Below are 19,626 nucleotides of genomic sequence, written 5' to 3' on the forward strand. Positions count from 1 at the left end.
CTTAGCATTATTTAAAATTGCGGTTCGAGTCATATTCTATGAGATGCTGCCACTCAGAAACTGTGGCAGTCCAGCCCCGGTTTCTCATCCCATACTGTTTGTCTGTGTTTGTCATCAAGGTAACGTGAAGTGGCATCATTTGAGTTCAGCCAATCAGCTGCTAACAGTAAAAACACAGCAAATCAGATCACGCCTGTGACTTCTAGTGATGAATATTCAAAATCTCACGAGAACATTTCTTCTTACACAATTATTTCCGATTAAACGCAAAATCCCATTTTCACTCCGACTTCAAGAGAAGTGCTATAAAATTACCTATTCCGACGTACCTAGTTATTTTTTCATCATTCCCCTTCACGTTATTTGTTAAGCCTGAGGTGTGAAGTCTAACAAGACAGTAAGTTGTGAGGCTCGGGGACGCAGAGGGCTAATTAGTGATCCTGCCTCTCCGTGGCTTGTTTCTTCAAAAGGCCAGCCTCTAGCCGGCTCCCTCAAATGTCATCCGAGTCTCCGGGCTCCTGGCCCCGCCGCTGCCCCCCTCCGCTAACAAGCCAAGCGAGACCGCCGAGAGACGGCTCAATTTATGTTCCGCCGTCCCCGCCGAGGAAGATGTTAACGGGGAAATCCTACAGGGCCGTGCCTCGACTTTACCAGTCAGCCCCCTTGTTTTCCCAATGAGGGCCCCATTATGTCTGCAGCCGTTTGATACGGTTCCAAAAACGAGTCTCGAATTCAGACACACAAAAGCATGTGATCTGATTCAAACTTATAAGCCTGCGACCACCGCAGAAGCTCAAGAGGGTCCAGATCTGCCACCTTTAACTTTAAGAAATAGCATGCGCTCCAGAGGTAGAAAAAAGCTTTTATTGCAGTCTGCAAAGAGAGTGATAGAGTCAGAGTGAAGACAGAGAAGTCTTGAAGAAGGGAAAAGTACTGCGGCGTTAGCCAGGTAAATCGCTGCTCTACCTGTGGAAGAGCTGAAGGACTAAACCAGGGAAGCAAAATCCACCTGCCCGGCCTCAAAAAGATACAGATGGAGGAACTCAACCCCGCCAGCTAAGCATTTATTTAAAGACTGTGGATTCAACCCTGGAGGGCTGAACAGAGACTTGCCTAAATGGCGGTGCCTAATTTATGTTCTGTTTTGTTGTTAATTAGTGCTAGGATTGGTGATAGACTACGGGCGAGATCCAGATCCCACAAGATGTTTGCTGCAAGGCAACCGCAAACTCATGCTAAACAGTTACCAGACATTTTGAGCACAGCAGCAGTTTGCCTCCAGGTCCGCTCACTTCATTTAGACCATTTAGATCGTGAGAACTTTGGTTTGTGAAGTCGTAAAGGTCTGGATGATCCTCTGTGTCATTGACTTCAAACAATGTGGAGATGCACAATACCAATGCTCCTCCACTTTGTCACAGGCTAGCAGGGTGAGTTTCCATGGCTGAACAGACAAAGAAAAGAGCACCCACATACAAAAATTCAAACTTCATCAACAGAATATCCAAGGAAAAAGACGTCACAGTACTGGACACACTGCTTGATCGACAGGTGATCTCTGGGAAGGACCGCTTAGCATCAGAAATGTCACCAAAGTAAAAAAAAAAATCTTTATCCCCCATCAAGACATCTTTACCTACATCCCCTTGAATCATGACAAATGGATATTTTCCTCTCATTTCACGCATCTCATTCTATTGGGTATAAACACCTCATGGTACATTGGACCAAAACCCTTCTGCACACGGAGTACTCTTCCTCAGCTGCTATCACACTGTATGCTGCTTGAATGCACATTGACACTGACTGTTGAATGTCTTCTGCTGTCCCTTTACAGTGTATATGTTGTCCTTTTATCGCGTCAGTGTGTACTGTGATACTCTGTAAGTTGTCAATATGTCTCAGCATCAGTGTCACAGAGACACGTTGCTGTACATTTGCTGCTCTTAAAAAGGGATACCATTTGATGCAGAACACTATAGACACTGCCCTGGTTAAACTGACTATTTCCCTACATTTCTAGGGGCTGTGGATTGCAGTGCCATGTTGAGCGATATCTCCATAAATACAGTTGTTATTTTCCAGCAGTCTGTCATTTACAGATTTAGCTGGTTGTTAAATTCCACATCTAGCGAGCTGACACAGCCACGCCGCTGTGAATGCAGAGTGACGTTCGTGTCAGAGAAAAGTGTGCGCCTGCTGAATAGTTATCTGGCATCTGCTGCAGCTGAGCGTGAAATGGGGGGGGGGGTGAATTTTGTTAACAGAAACGTGCGTGGGCAGGGGCGTGGGCGTGCGTTTTCTTGCCGTTCACAGGCCCAGGTGCTGTGTGTTTGAACCGTGCGCGTTTTTAAGTGCGCGATCCTCACTTACCATGGACCGAGCTGCAAACAGACTCTGGAGTAGCCTGCGTTTATTCGCAGTGAATATAAACTGAATTTTACCAGAAAGGGACTTTAGAGATCCTATGAGGACTTAAGAGGCGTATCAACACAGTTTCAACCCCCACAAAAAAAAATCTCATGACTGAAGCTCAAGTAAGTTAACCTTCGCTTTTATATAAAATAGCCAAGACCATATGGGTTTTACGGAAAAAAGATCATTGCAGGTTTGACCAATTCAAGTCCACTTTTCAATGCTTGAAGTAAAACACAATCTATGATTCTTTTACAAAACCAAATCAAAGTTACTGGCCAAGAGAAAGAAATGACAGTTTCCTTGTACAGTATAGTCATCAGATTCTCATGTTAACACGGTTGCCTTCCAAAAGTGATGACAATTTCAATATAAAACATAAAAGCCTATCATTTGTTAAACAATAAGCACTAAGATTGGCAGCCAAAAAGAAAAAGTAACGCTAGGTGGGCTCATGCTATCCCAGGGGAATTTTTTTGATGAGCAAGCTTTATTTTGGTGTCTATTTATGAATTCTGACACCTTGATTCCATGTAAAACACAAGTCTTCACTAATGAGTGTTTTGTATGGTTTCCTTTCCAGTTTAATTATGAGTTGTGGTATTGAGCATTCATAAGAAGTGACTTCAGTAAGTATTAGGTAGAAAAACAGGCAGTTAGGCAAATTAAACCCTTTATCTCAGAAGACCTGAGTTACAAATGGAAACATATGTAACAACTAAACAAAAAGCACCTTAACTCAACATATCAAAGCCTGTTGTAGATTATTGATTAATGAAACATTGTTGCCACTTGTCAGTAGAGAGTGTCGAGTCCAGTCAAACCGAGTTGGAGCAATGATGTTCACCTAATGTCCGAGTATTGGGCGATTTTACCCATCTGACAACGAAAAGAAGTGAAGTCACCGTCTAACACACACAGTTCCAAACGCGTGAGCGGTCTCGAGCGTACCAAAGAATTTTTACGTTTGTCTTCACAATGGGAGGCTCTCTCGGAAAGCTGCACTTGCAGAACTGAAACCGAGTGGAACCAAGTGTGGAGACAGATTGGTCTGCCTGACGGAGACGACGAGGCTTGCCAATCTGCACTGATCTCATGTAAGAAAACTTTAATCCCTGCAGGTTTTTGGGGCTCATCTGTAGCGATACCAACAGCTCTGGAGGATACATCTCCGCACCTTAAACATTTACCAGCGTGGACCTACAGCTGAGCCAGGTCAAAACTACTTCCACCCCTCCTCTTTTGTTAGACAGGCTGACAGAGACATCAGCGAGAGCCAGCTCAACTTTTCCCCCAACTTTGTGTGAGATGTTTGCAACGGCGGAAGGCGCCTGTTCTCTCTCCCTCTCAGCTTGACAGGTGAGAATTATACTGTGTCCTTGTCATCTGCAGAGAGGGGGAGAGAGAGAGAGAGAGGGATGATATTCTCCGAGCGGAGCTATTTCAGACTCTGGCAAGCTCGCCTCTATCTTTCGCTATCACGCGTCTCCATCTGGTGAAATCTGTAATGCTGTTCAAAAGTATTATGTCAGCAGACTGCCGCGATTGATATTGACGGGAAGAAAAATAAAGCGATGAATGGATTTCGGCTTCAGGTGTTGCTTTTCCCGTCGAGCGAGGGGGGGGAGCTGATGGAATTATTGTCTTTTTCTCAATGGATTCCAGTTTGTTTTGCAATCAGACACGTCAGTCTCTAGACTAAATGAAGTGTATGATGACGAGAGAGAGAGAGACAGAGAGAGAGAGAGAGAGAGAGAGAGAGAGAGAGAGAGAGAGAGAGAGACTCATTGTGTGCAGACACAGACACACAATACATAGGGGAGAATAGACCAGATGATGCGTTATCACTTGATTCTACCAAACCCTATGAGCTAGGGATGGGATGATATATCGAAATACAATATATCGCAATACAAAAATGCAAAAATACAAAAAAACCCTACCTGACCTTACACTCACCAGTAGAAGAGCGCGGGGACTCGCACATCTCGCAGTAAGGCAACAGGCCGCTGTTGGAGTAGGTGCAGGCCGGACAGCTCCACTTCTCCCTGGGTGGGACAGTCTCCGACAGCCTGCGCGGGGTCAGGAAGGAAGCCAGGGGGCCGGGACTGCCGGAGCCGCCTCCTGCTGCCGCCGCCGACCTCCGCCTCCCCCCGAACCGAGACGCGGGGCTCGGGCCGGCCTGGGGCGTCCGCAGCCTCTTCAGCTGGGGGGAGAAGTCCTGGTCCGGCGGGGCAGCGGGAGCGGACTTCGCTCGCTCGTCCTCGCTCTCTTCAGCGTTCCTCGCTCCGTCGGCCGGCCCGGCGGTCGTCTCCGGGAGGACGGAGGGAGACGCTTCTTCGTCCTCCGTCCTCTTCCTCTTCTTCTCCTTGCCACCGCCGGGGGAGAAGAAGGAGCGGATGTCGTGCTGCTTGTCTTTCTCAAACTGCGGGAAGATGGATGCAAGCCCAAGTTCGTTATTTGTGTTTTTCATAGCACATCGTCTCATTTCTCTACTTAGTTACTTAAACACAGAAATCTTGCCCACTTGCCCACTCTTCAGCAGACGTTCTTGTCTGTTGGAAGACCTCTACTCTCTTCTGCAGATTCCCCATTGTCATCTACATACTTAGACTCTTCAAGCATGTGCCTTTTGCTAGACTACAACACATTGTTTTGTGAGTGAGGTAGAGAAGACGGCTTTGAATTCTTTCAAATTTGGATAATGGGATGCATAATTTTTTCAAAAACTAATACAGCACAAGCTGCTGTCCTGTATGACCAGAAAATGTGACACTTACAATTCTTGAGATACGTCAAAATCCTTTCTACACTCCACTACTACTACTGTTTCTCGTGTTTCGCCCAAATCCGACTCACGTGGGAGAAGAACACGCCGTCTTTGTCGCTTCCCGTGTTCCCCCCCGGCGGCGGAAGCGCCCCGCTCGGCGTCCACGCGTTGGCGAAGTTGAGGAACTCCCACTTGTCCTTGTCGCCCTCCTCGGCCTTCAGGTACTCCTTCCTGCCGTTCAGAGTGCTGCCCGTCACCGTTTCCTGGAAGACAGCATGGAACACCGAGCTGTTCACTATAGCCTTTCACACTTTATAGCTTTTCCCCCACTTTCTCACTTTGGTCTTTCAGAGGCAAATTCAGGTCAGTCAGTCAGGGTGACACACTTCCCTCCTCTAATCCTGGATGCCTTCAAAATGTCATCATGGCGTGGTAAAAATCATTTTCTACAAAGGGTGTCTGTTCTTTATTGAGCAGCATCATAAAAGGAAGTAAAAACTGTATTATGGTGAAATTTAACTTGACATCTTTGCTGCGATTATCAATACTAACTCCCCTTATCCTCTTCTCATATGCAAATAAACGGATGACGTCACATGACAGAAGAACAGAAGTCTGGATCAGTTTACATGTATGGTGATATATACATATATATAGCTAAATATTTGAGTGATTGAAGTTAGGTTTGCTAACGTCACTGTATTCTCCATAGAAGAGATGAAGGAAGCTGATCAACTAGGGAGCCAGAGAGCTGAGATCACATTCAAATAAACTGATTATTAATTAGCTACATATATCATAGCACTGTACAGACTCTGTATATTGTGTTTTAACCTTATTTACACAGAAAATGTGTTAAAAACCATTGCCGCGTGCCAAGTACAGGCTTCTGCTCTTGGCAACTGACGGCCGTGCTCAAGGGCACGATGCTTTGCCGATTAGCTGTTTGCTTTGCGTCAGACTCTTTAAACCTGAACCATGCAGCAACAGTGGTGGATGCAGCATCCTTTTCGCAAATTCTGACTCTTTGTTTGTGTTTTTTATTGGTGAACAGGAGGCGGAAAGCAGGAGCAGGCTGGGAAGAAGCCCTGCCCAACATTTCAGCATTTTCTTTGACACTGCATTGTGATTTAAATTAGATTTCGAGCCTTAGCGCACACACACGTCTCCCTGTTCCGACCTGCCCCGCCCCCCTGGTACCTTCCTGTTCAGCATGGCCCACATGGCGGTGTCGAAGGTGCCCTTGGCGATCAGGTAGTGGACGTGGACGGAGCAGGTCTGGCCGATGCGGTGGGCGCGGTCCTCCGCCTGCTTGACGTGGCCCGGGTTCCAGTAGAGCTCGGCGAACACCACGTGGCTGGCAGCCGTGAAGGTCAGGCCCTGCGGAGGGCACGCGCACACACACACACACACACACACACACACACACACACACACACACACACACACACACACACACACACAAGGTAAATGCTCAAACCACCTGCTTTCTTTGGTTGGAACACATCACTTTTCTGCGCATATTCGTCCACTTACACAACTGTAAAACATGTTTCTCTTCAGAATTTATTCACATTCCATGCTTTTACACGCACAATCCTTGTTCACACCAACTGACTTCATTCATTTATTGTTGAGGCACTGGAGAATGTTTCTTATTCACTTCCCCAACCCAGATTTTGAGCAGGTGATGCAGGGATTTTCAGGTACTGATCTCAACCAGTAGAGCAGCATAGCAAACAGACTCACAAAACAAAAAAAGAGGGCAGTGTGTTTTCAGTGCATTCAATAGAAAACCACCACCTCCTTTGCGGTTTTATCACACATTTGCGTTTTTCCTTGACTTTTCCATAACAAAGTATGATTTTTGAATAGCATTACTCTTTGTTCCAATATTAGATTTTGTTTTCGGTGGTTTTGTTTTGTTACATTATTGGGAAATTTTAGTATGTGTGTTATTATTCCAAATAAAAGCCAAATACAACTACCAGCTTTACTCAACCAAAGAACGGAGTTGAGTCTCGGAATGTGTGTCAGTGTGTGTATGTGTGTGTGTGTGTACCTGTCCGGCTGCCTGGATGCTGAGGATGGCCACGCGGGTGTCCGGGTCGCTCTGGAACTTGTGGACCAGCTGGATTCGCTCCGAGGACGGCACGCTGCCGTCGATGCGGATGTAACCGGCCTGGGTAGACAGAGGCGAGACACCGGAACATTGACTGTCCAGAGGGAAATCCACTTGACGGCAGAGTACAACACATCCAGTTAAAGCATCAGTCGAGCAAGTGTGCGATGTACTTGGCAGATGGCACGCATGCACCTTAGAAATTGATTGAAATCCTGTTTTTTACTGGATCTAATTAGAATTACTCCAGTTGATTTCAGCTGAAGGAAAATGAGCTTTGTGTGCATGCTTTGGAATGCGATTAGTTACATCGTAACACACTTACAACTCAATTATAAGGCGTGTGCACACTGACAAAACCAAGGTGGTTTCGTTTTTTCTTCGTTTGTATCCTCTATGCTATTTACTGCTATCTTATTTTTATGTGAAAACGAACCATAAAAATGTATTTGAGCCAGATCTGGTGTGTCAGTAAGTAGAGTCACTATGTAACTGTGTATTGGAGGTAATGGTGGAGGAGAGTTTAGAGAAGTGAAGCAGACTTTTCCTGGATAAATAAAAGGTCCAAAAAATGTATTCGCATATATCTAAGCACCAACCATGCAGTTAAACAACATGTACATCCCAAGGCCAACAACTGCCAGAGAAAACCTTCTGATTCGCTGTTTTTCCTTCAGTTAGTGCGCTGTATTTACTAGTTTAAAACATTTACAACTTAATTGTAGAGAGCTGGGAGAGATAAAACGGATGACGTAATTTCCCCGGGAGCGCAGTCACCTCTCTCTGGTCTCATCCCAGCATCTTGTCACGGTGCGTTCGCTTGTCATCCCTCTTTTTTTTTCTGTCTTTTTTTTTTTTTTTTAGCCCTCTTTCTGTTAATTGGTGAGTGTGAACGCACCAGAGAACGAGCGTCTCGCGGCAGAAGGTGTTACCGCGCGTCAAACCGCTGCATCGCGCTCGGCGCCTCGCCCTCCCCGACCCCCCGCCACGCACGCACACACACACACACACACACACACACACACACACATACACACACACACAGAGAGAGAAAGAAACACACACTTGAACTCCTTCACAGGTTGCCGGAGCTGAGAGAAATCATTCGCTTGTGATGACTTGTGAAATAGGCCTTAGGAGATTAGTTGTGGAAGAAAAGTTGCTCAAACTTGGGTGATGATTTTCAGAGTGAGAAAAAGTTCCCTTCCAGAATGAGATATATTGCCATGTGACAAAAGTGACAAGATGACTGAAGAACACACAACTAAAACAAACTATGGTACTTTGGTCAGGTGAATTGAAGACTCTATATTGCCAATAGGCTTGAGTGTGTGTGTGTGTGTGTAGTATGGTATACGATGTATATGATGTAGTATATGATGTGTTGTATGTATAAGGTGCAGTAAACAATGTATAGGAAGCATGTATATGACCTGGTATTGGATGTATATGATGTGTATGTATATGTAGTATGTATATGTATGATGTGTATGGTATATGATGCTATGTAAAGGCCTTGACTGTGATAAAGGGCTATATAAATAAACAAGACTAGACTAGACTTACTAATGGATAGTAGATAACTCTATATTTAAGGTGTTGAATAATGAACTTAATGTTTCTGTATTTCATTTGCATTATTTTTGTAATAGACTGTCTTTTGCAAATGAACTCAATTACACTGAACAGCTGAATTCTGCATACATGTGGACCAGACAAATAATAACGTGAGACTGCTGACGTCCGCTTTATTGCCCTCGCTGACGCACGAGCCGTACTTGTGAGCTCCACCACTCAATAATATGTGTAACTTAATCACAGACGTGGCAGGGTTTTGACTCGCAGTCACAGCAGGACTGTGGATGAAGGAATAAAACTATAGTGTGTGGCCAATTACCTCTGCTTAGCCGGGAAGGAGCGGTGAAATATGAATAAATTCTGCACCATTAGTATTTTCAGGTTAGCCTTAATGGGGAACTCGGTGCTCAATGGCTGGAAAAACGTTAAAATCTTAAATGAATTGACAGAAACGAAGACATCTGTGCCAAAATGAGATATCCACCATATGAAAACAGCGACACCTCCTGTTGCAAAATGATTGATAGCACGAGAATAACACAAATTAGCACTAGCACTTTTTAAACAGGTTTCAGAGAGCCAACAGTTTTTAAGAGCTTTTTAATGCTACCTGGAATTGCATTTAAGACCAAATTAACAATCAATTTAAAGGAACAACGCTGACAAAACCAGCCTACTTCTGACTGAACATAGCTAATGAAAGTTGTGAGACAATAAATGCATATATGAAAAACAACAGCGGTAAATTAATTGTTAAGGGAAATGTAGTCCCATTGTGTTTAGTAAAGCAGACATGATGCATATTGCACTACTAAACCTGTTCTGCATTAATCTAACAGTGAACATGCAGCGCAGAGAAACCTGTCATTACAAGGTGAAAAAACAAACCTTTAATAACTGCATTTAAGATTTTGAGTTTTTTTAAGATCTTAAATTTGATGATAACTTGAAGTTCTTGGTTGATGAAGCTTTTACACACTGGATGTTAGATTTTAGAAATATTGAACAATGAACTGCAGGTAACATATGGACATACATCATTTTGGAATGACACCTTTCAAATAGAGAGAAGTGGGAAGAGGGAAAAAACAGACACGAAGATGCACAAATATGCACAAACACACAGCACAGACTGTGGGCATCTGCCTGTCTGCCTGTCCATATGCTTGTCTATCTGTCAGATTGACTGTCCATACAGTGCATCTGTCTGTGGGTTATGTTCAGAATGACAGCAAGATTCATCAAGTTAAGACTTTTTAAGACTTTTTCAAAGCCTTTTAGAATGAAATATAAGACCAACTGCACAACTGATGGAAACGTGAAAATGAAAACATCTGCATCTGAATACATATAATACATGTAGTCCAATCAGAATACTGTAGGTTCGTGTGACTGGGCTGATTTCTCAAGACTTAAAATACTTTGTTTATCTGTATTCAAGACCTTTTAAGGCCTTGGATTAAGATTTAAAAAGGGAAAGAAGTATGTTTTTTACTGGCTGTTTCACTGTTTTGCACCCTGCGGTTACCTTGGCCTCGATGGCGGCCTCGGTGCAGGCCTGCAGCATGGTGAGGTGGTGGGCGAACACCAGGAACTTCAGCTGCTCCGTCTCCAGCATCATCTTAATGTAGTCCTTCACGGCTCCCGCCTGGCCACACACACACACACACACACACAGATACAGAAACAGACACGGATGAACGAGAGCAAGTGAATCAATCACTGGTCGACCACACAGGGATCGGCGAGATCAAAGAAGAAGTCAATTAATCACCGCGGCATCCTTTTCCCTGTGATCGATTCTCTATTGAATGCCATGGATCCAGACTCTAAAGGGAGCGAGCACACAGAGCGACGAGGGCGCATTTGTCAGCAAGCAGAGGGTGAGAGCAAATCAATACTTCACGACTTGGAGATATGATTGGTCTGTGCTCGTTTTTTTTTTCTTTTTTTGTACGGAATGACATCAGTTGCGAGAAATGTGCTTTTTCATCTGAAGGGCCGTGTGAATCCCAAGAACTTGCCGGCGACTTTGCCGTTCCACCAGTCAAGTAGACAAAAATGACCCAAATATACACTACCAGTCAGAAGTTTGGACACTGGACGCATTTTTCTTTATTTTTTCTATTTTTCAGATTTTAGAATAGTAAGTAAAGACATCGAAACTATGAAATAACACAAATGGAATTATGCAGCGACCAAAAAAGTGTTAAACAAATCAAAACAATCTTATATTTTAGATTCTTTAAAGTAGCCGCCCTTTGCCTTGATGGAAAGACAAAGGCTTTGGAAAGAAATTCATACATAGGCATCAACTTCACTATCTATATTTGTCAAAAAAAAATAATTGAAGACTTTTTTTTGTTTGTGACCGGGTTGATGTATTTGTTTGTTTTTCAAGACTTCTGCAAGTGAATTTAAGATGTAAAAATGCTTTATGCCTTAAGTTGAGATAAAATGTTGGAAATTATACTAAGACTTTTTCAGGACCTGCAGACACCCGGAGATATATGTAAGGTTGGTTACCTGCCAGTGACAGTGACAGCTGCAGTCCAAATTTATTGCAGTAGGTTAAAGTTTAGTTTCTTAACTTTTATTCTTGTTGTATTTGCTTGTTTTATTCTTATGTAACCTGTCTGGCATTTTCATTGTTTGGCCGTTATTTATCATTGCTTTATCGTTTGTCAAGTGCTTGGTAACATTGCATTGAAGATATAAATTTGTCATCACAGTCCAAATTTCCCAGCACTGGAGGTATCTCCCGCCCTGATTGGCATATAGGATGACTGTATGAAGCCAACACTGGTGGCATCAGTAGGTAGTCACATATCTGAGGGCCATTCCACCATGCCATGCTGACCTGTGATCAGCCTGTGCTGGCTCTGGCCACTCCCGCTCCCCTCTGCCAAGCTGTGGTGGATGTACCACCGGGCGAGCGCGTCGAATCGCAGCCCACCTCGGCTCATTTCGGGGCCCCGGGGCAAAAAAAAAAAAAAAAATCTAAGAATAGCACCAACTAGTGGGATATATCGAGGTTTGATTTGAGTGGAGCGGAGCCACTACGAGAAGCTTCTGCAGACAGGCCTTGCTCCGCACCCCTATAATCTCCGCACGTCCTGCAACCTGACAACCTCTGCACCCATCACACCTGCTCCGGTGGGGGGCGGGGGGGGGGGAACCTCTGCTTTGCCTCGCCGATAATTAGCCAACGCGCCCGATAATGAATCTCCGCGCCGGAGCCCGCCGACCCCGTTCTGTTCTGGGGGGTCCTCATTACCGACGGCTTGGCTTCGCCCGCTTCCTTCCGCTGAGTTTAATTAGTGCACAAACTTCTCCGCTGTCTGAAGCGGCCCGTTAGCTCGCTTTAAAGTCCGGCATCAGAGCCGTCCTCTCTGGGTAATTGGGAGCAGATGCTTGGCGGGTAAAGCAATAAAAATACCCCAAAGGCGCTTGGCAGTTCAGTCGCCAGGCGGACTGGCAGGCAGGCAGGGGCCGCGACGCTCGTCAGAGTGACATAGATGTGTGAATCTATCACACCATTCCACCCCTCCCCATAGCCCCCCCAAAAAAGGAGAAAGAAAGTGTTTTTTTTTCTCTCCTTCCTTTCAAAAGTAGAGAAAAGTGTGGCCTGACTCGAAAAACCGATAGGAGAGGAAATGAGAGCGGGCTGGCGGTATCGGTTTTTGGGGTGGGTTGAGTGTGTGTGGGGGGGGGGCTTTGCAATGAAACGAGGTCCGGTGTTAGGCTAAACCGAGCAGAAATCCAATCAACAAACAACGCCAAGCGCAAAAAAAGATCCAAGCTCGGAGGCAGGCGGAGCGGGCGCGGCGCCGATGATTGCATTCCGCGGTTATCTCCGGTCTTCGTTAACCCCGGGGCCACGCTCCTCATGGCTGAGGGCGCAGGGCTAATTGAGAGGAACGCGGGGCCCTCTAACGTGGCAGATGATTGGAGAGTAATATATGTGTTGGAAATGTTCGCTCTGGACTAATTTTTCCGGCTACAAATAGAACGAGAAATTCCACTTGTGTAGCGAGCGAATCTTGAAGTGCTTCACGGTAAAAATAGAGCAATTACACCCTAAAAGCCTCGGACTGACATCAATTCCAAATAATGTGAATGATGTGTAATGTTGCACCAATTTAGGTTACAGTCCTAAATTCAACTTTTCCAGCGTCTTCTTTATTTCAGGAGCTGTCCATTCCCATCAGCTGGCTGCTCCTCTGTTTAGCGAGAGCAGCCTGGCTAACGAGGCTGGGAGCCGTTCAGATGTTGGAAGCTATGCGGAGAGCTGACATTGAAGAACGGGAAGTCTAAAACGAGCATCACGCTCCCAGCATGCACCTCCACTGCGCCTGGTAGATTTCCGATAAAGACGAGAGGCGCCGGGTTCTCTGACCCCAACCTTCCTCATAAGTATCCAGCCACCTTCCTGCACCGAGCGTTGCTTATTTTTCTCTCATTAAAAAACGTCACTTCAAACCGAGGGCCGACTGAGTCTCCATGGCAACAACATCACAGAGATGCTATTTTGGAGCGGCATGTAACTTTGAGATAAGGTGTAATCATGCCAGGCTCGACGCAACTGAATAATACCTCAGTTATAACTCCCTACTTTGTCTAAGTGCTTTCACTGGTGACCATTAGGCTCTGTTACCATGGCGATGGTCTCCCCTGAGATCTCATTGAGCGCTTGGCCAAGCGCTCTGAACATCAAATGATGCTGTGCCACCAACTCATGATTTCCTGGAAAATGAAAATGAATAAAAATGATATTCTTTGGCCAATTTTTAGGCAAGCAAAAAAAGTGTTCTGGACAATATATTGCGTCAGGTTTTCAGAGACGGTGTAGAGGGTGACAACCACAGGGGAGAGACAGACAGCTTGCACACAAGACACCTTTCCATCAGACCAGGAATGTCTCTATTGATTGCCTGCTAGTCCATACATGTCGTCTATGGCTGAATGATGTGCTGGTGTCTGTTTTCTCACAGTTTGCCTGGTTACAGCTGCCATGCTCTCTATCTGCAGGAAAAATCCACCCTAAAACATATTTAGAATATTTAAAAAAAACAGCTAGTGTCGATGTGCCATGCATTTCTGGGCCCATTTTGTTGTTTTGGTGGTGGAATATTCTTAATCCTGCAGATAAACTGGCCAAACGCAAACAATGTGACGTCAATGTGAATCAAAAAGCGAGGGCTTCTTTCTAGAGCCATTCTATACCAACAATCATACAGGGAGAAATCCATCATAGAAGAGGCAGAGAGATCAATTTCTCCATCTCTTACTATGCTATTGTTATCGCTCTCTCCTCCTACAAGTATCACGAACAGCTGGATGCAGCAAGTTCTGGCCTGTTCTCTGGGGGTTGTTGAAAGGCATTCTGGGAAACGTAGGAAATCGCTAGCTGAAGTAGAAGTAGATGAGACAAGTTGAGAGGAAAGTGGGTACACCAAAAAAAGGAATTTACAACACTTCTTCACAAAATAATATATTGTATTGCACTGGAATGTATTGAACATATTGAACACATAGAGAGCTTAAATGACACATATAGTACATCATCAATATTTCATTTTCACTGTAAAACATTAGTGATATTTCACCATTTCAGAAGCAAGACTTCACTTGGTATAACACTTGGAGCTTTTGGGAGATGCTGCTCACATGCGCCTATTGTAATAAACTAGCCAAAAGGTTGAGGTGGAGGGAAGTGGAACTTGAATGGATAGAACGGTCATTCCCATTCAAAACAACGGTACAGGAGCGGCGGCCATTTTTATGTGAACCGTTGGGCTAACTTCTGTATAAACTGACTTACGGCAAGTCAGTGAGGAGATGTTTTGCAGCAAAGACCTGCTTTGCTGCGCATTTGTCAGCAAGCAGATGGTGAGAGCAAATCCAAAAACCAAAGGAGCTTCTCTGTCACCTTGCTGCCATGGTTTGCTAATACGCTAATGCTGACTAGAAGAGCTAGCAAGAGAAGTACAATCTTTGATAAAGCTACGCTAACCTTGTCGCTAACGTTAGCTTTCCGTTGAGTTTTGACGGTTTGCTAACAGACTCATCTACTCAGTTCTCAAGCAAGTGTGACACACTTTACAGCCTAATGCCCAGACTTGCATTGTCACCATAGCAATTAACCCTTAAAATCCCATAATCGCCATTTTATGCTGTACTAGCCAAATTACACAAACAGCAGACCGTTCTATCCATTCAAGTTCTGTGGCTGGATCCCCTGGTCAGTTAACGTTAGTGGTTGACTGCTCCTGAACTCCTGTGGACCTCTGCTTTAAGTGCAAATACTCTAAACTGAAACATTACTTTCCACAGTACTATGGTGTTTAATGGGGTGTAATGCCATAGGCCTACTATGAAAGCCTGCTGTGTTGTACGCTACTAGCCTTTGCTGGGGTAAAACAAGATAAGAGTACAGCCTGCTCTCTGGTTACCTTGGCGATGGCCGTTTGCTTGTACATTCGCGTGATCAGGCCCATGACCTCGGTGAAGGGGTTGTCCGCGGCGGCGCCCCCCGACCCCAGCCCCTTCATCAGCCTCTCCCACTCGCCGAAGCTGGCCGAGGCCTCCTGGAAGGCAAGGAGAGAGGAGAGAACGGTGAGGCTCCGTCCTTTATTTCCTTATCCGCCCCCTCTCCTCCTGTTTTTCGACGTTTTTTTTTTTTTTTTGGAGATATAAAGGGCAAAACAATTAATGGTGCTGCTGGGTGTCCTACTTTTCCTGGAAGAGAGAGGAAGAGAGAGAGAGCGAGAGACAAAAGAGAGAGATGGAGAATTCCCAAGGATGCCACCCCCCCCCCCCCTCCGACTGGGCCGCTGTGTTAGGTGGGTCATGAGCGTCTCCCAATTATAGCCGCCTTGTGACAAGCCGGGGTCGAAGATGGAGAAGCAGCCGGGCCAGCACAATAAATCAAAGACGCCTCGTGTGCTCTCAAGGTGATTGGCGAGAAGTATTTAAGGCGGCGGTGGAGAGCGGAGCGGATCGCAGTGGGAGAGGCTGCCGGCGAGGAGCAGCATATGCTACCTCCTACCTGTAAACAAGACACGCACAGAGGCCATACATTTCCTCGCTGACATATAGGTTAGCTCTGTTTATCATAAAAATGAGATTCTTTAGAATTCTCACCTGAAAACTTGCAAATGAACTGCAGACTTACTAAAATAGCGAATCATTTTTTGCGATATAATCCTATTTTTTGACACTAATGCGACAATGCAACTACAAAACAAAACCTCATTATGTAGAACTTAGACAACAAACACAGCATACTGTATCTGGATAATTGCAAAGTATGCGCTTAATATAGTATTCATGCAATAACTTTTTCTGCCTTTCGTGATGTTACAGCCTTATTTGATTTAAGTGGATTCAATCTGGATTTTGTTTTTATGACTGATCAACACACAAGAACCTGTAGTGAGATATTTCTGTATTTCATTTGCAAAAAAATCTAAAAACATATTTTCACTTTTTCACTTTCACAACAAATCTCAATATAATCCAAGTGAATTCAGACTGCAACACCACAAAGTGCAGAAACGATCAGTAGCCAAGACGATGCAAAACTGTTAAACACATGGCAAGCTGAAGGAAGAGGTGGGGTGTGTGTGTGTGTGTGTGATTAAGAGTATACGATTAATAGGGTGTGGGGGGCGGACAGAGAGAGAGAGAGAGAGAGAGAGAGAGACAGGTGAAAGAGGGAGAGAAGCCTTATTAATGCACACACAGACACACACACACAACATGATGTATGCTTGACCAGACTGTGCACTTTTGCAGGATGTGTTTTCAAGACTAGCACCATGCGATGTTTTCAGTAAAAACATGGAGGAAATCCCACACCCCGCTCCCGCAACACATCAGCGTTTATTGAAACAATTAACATTTCAGTCGAGTCGAACCCTTGTCAGAGTAAAGGACAGTTCCATGAATTAATGGCGTCGTGTTGCAGGAGCACGATGCTGCATTTCCTTCATGTTTTAGCTCAGATGTTTCACTCCGCCGCACCGGCATTAACAAAGTTCGGATGAGCAGGTTTTTCTGCCTCTCAATGTTTTTCGGTTAAAAAAAACAAAACAAAAAAAACATACATTCAAGCATTTCTTTAGAATCCGCTGGGGAAAAAAAAACATCTCAGAGGCTAAACACTCCACTCCCAATGATATTCACCGAGCCGCTAGACTAACACTGACAAAAGGCCAGGGCTGAAAACGTAAAGGGCAGAAGGGGAATAAAAAGTGTCTGGTTGTGGAAGATAAAAGCCATCATTAGGGAGTAAAATGAGATAGGAGGAAGGAGGCGGTGTGGTAAGAGCTGGTGAGTGGTCCTGTTAGCAAGCCTGGCCTATATATCGCCAGCTAGCAAAACTAGAGCGTGTTGCAGGGAAGTCATGCTTCAAAAAGACCTGGGGGGGAAAAAGAACGTCTGCAAAGTCAGTTATGTTGATATGTTATGTCCATTTCTTAGTGAAGAAGTTGGTCTGCCTCATAACTGAACAAGTTTAACATGTTCAATATAGCTTCTGATGTTCTGATAACTAAAGTGGACTTTCTGAGGTGGATCTTTTGAGGGCCAAGTGAGCGAGTCAACGACGATCTAGATTTCAGGTGCGCATCTTGCCCAGAATGCATTGTGATTGTTCCGTCATTCCCTGTGCACGACACACCATGGTGGAACAAGTGATATATAAGTGTATATGTATATGTATATGTATAAGTAAACAAGCAATATTTAGAATTTAGGCTTTTTTTTTTTTACTATTATTATTATTTATTAATTATTATTAATTATGATTAAATGGGGATCTGAGCTGTTGCTTTGTCTTTGGCTTGTTGCCTGAAACTGGGTTAGAGTCTTCTGGAAGTTAAATAAATACTTCCTCTTTACCTCTGCTTTTTTTCCGCTTTCTCTCTTGCTAGCTAAAGCTAGCAAGCTCCACTAACAAATCATTTGATAAAAGACTGCTAACTGATATGGATAATACCATAATTACTATGATTTACTGTGTATCACCAACAAACTGACTATATATGTGTATAAAAAGTCAACATGATTGGTAATGTTGATGCAGCAGTCAAAACTACACAAACAGAACAAACAACCAAACTTCTGTTTGTGCTAAGCTAACCTTAGCTAGCTTGCATTATTGGCTAACTGCAGAAACCGGAATGATTAAACCGGAATGGCCCAGCGACCACGAGGCACGGTCTTGTTTTTCTTCCGACCAAAGACACATTATCTCCTGCAGATGTCTCTGAGCTTATTAAGCATCAAAGTTGCCGTTTCAGCTAACTTTAGACCGGCGCGCTCGGAGAGGGATGTGAGAACAACTACAAGGACAACAATGACATGAACTTTTCCAACAGTTCTGGATTTGCGTACAGTGGCCTAATTGGTGCCACTATGTAGGCTAGAAACGCAGCAACATTGTTATTGTTGTGTCATTCCTGGGATGGTAACTCTCTGCTTAATTAGTAAAAGAGTGCTGAGGGATTCTTCCAGTGTTTTTCCACCCTTGCTGCTGATACAAAACATATCACGTGTACACTCACACACAGAGCCGGTGTGGTGTGGGAGCTAGAAATTGTAACCAGAACTTCGAGTGGGCTAAAGGGGGATGCGCACACACACACACACACACACAGCACATGACCTTTACAAGAGCAGCTACCCTGACATCCTCTTTAGGATGGAGGAAAGGGAACACACACACACACACACACACACACACGCATCCTTGGCGTAGTGAGTTATTTGATCTTAAATCTGTACTAGGCAACTTCACAAGTAGGCGACTCCAAATGGCAGCAAGAAGTAACTGTTTTAACTTCAATACCCAGAAGTCACGTAATGTGACATTAGTAAACTGCACACAGCACGCTCATGTTTACCAGCCCGGCCGGTCTGTGAGTCTTTATACCAAAGGGATGAGAGAGGCTAAAGATCTAATGCTGGTGAGTTTATCTTTCTCTGGACGGAGTGCTGCTCACTGCTGTTCAGGACACAGTTTGGATTTCATTCACTCTTAAAAAATTACACTGATCTTTTGGGATATTTGCCGTTGGTCAACTTACCCTTTATGTGATGAGAGGATTGGCAGAAAAAAACAAACAGTACATTAGACAATGCTATTAGAATGTATTTCTAAAATCGCTGGCATTATAGAATAATGTAAATGATACCATTTGAATTACAGGAAACTTGCAATGCATTTCTAGGCATATGAGTGTGGGTGCAATATATTGTGACTGTGTATTGGATGATTGAGAATACATAGGTTGATTGATCGGATGTGTTGTATGTCATTTATATGTGACGTGCAGATATGTTTTTGTGTCCATGTTTTACTAATTGTTGTCATCTGTACTATTAAACTTGTTTTAATGGCATGGACTCTTGGAAGAATAACCGAATAGGGATAAAAGAGAGAAAAAAACAAAAAAACAAAAAGCATAAAAGCTAGTTGCCTGCTGGAACTCAATGAATTGTATGCTCATGCCTTAGCATGTGCACAGGACAGAGATATCTACCAGAGACACAAGACATGATTTTGGTGGTACTCCTATTGTAACATGTAAAAGGTAAGTTGGCCAATAAGGCAATTTGGTGGAGAAGTGTACATACCCAACACAACACCAGAATTTCATTTAGGCAAATAGGGCGAATCTACAGGGTCTCAATTAGTGGGGATGGCACGCTATCCTCTGGTGCAGCCCCACTT

At 44.3% G+C, this 19,626-nt stretch overlaps 1 protein-coding gene across 2 annotated transcripts in view; it reads right to left on the reverse strand.

Moving 5' to 3' along the window:
• zranb3 (zinc finger, RAN-binding domain containing 3) overlaps window positions 1-19,626 on the reverse strand; it is a 63,640-nt gene that overhangs the window by 30,439 nt on the left and 13,575 nt on the right. For both annotated transcript variants that reach the window (XM_078291108.1, XM_078291107.1), the window contains 6 exons: window positions 15,341-15,475; window positions 10,414-10,533; window positions 7,248-7,367; window positions 6,386-6,565; window positions 5,275-5,448; window positions 4,375-4,840 (listed from right to left, as the gene is read on the reverse strand). In XM_078291108.1, coding sequence (XP_078147234.1) covers window positions 4,375-4,840; window positions 5,275-5,448; window positions 6,386-6,565; window positions 7,248-7,367; window positions 10,414-10,533; window positions 15,341-15,475 — 1,195 coding nt within the window. The remainder of the gene's footprint in view (window positions 1-4,374; window positions 4,841-5,274; window positions 5,449-6,385; window positions 6,566-7,247; window positions 7,368-10,413; window positions 10,534-15,340; window positions 15,476-19,626) is intronic.

The sequence above is a fragment of the Centroberyx gerrardi genome, chromosome 21 (assembly GCF_048128805.1).
Source record: "Centroberyx gerrardi isolate f3 chromosome 21, fCenGer3.hap1.cur.20231027, whole genome shotgun sequence".
Taxonomy (NCBI): domain Eukaryota; kingdom Metazoa; phylum Chordata; class Actinopteri; order Beryciformes; family Berycidae; genus Centroberyx; species Centroberyx gerrardi.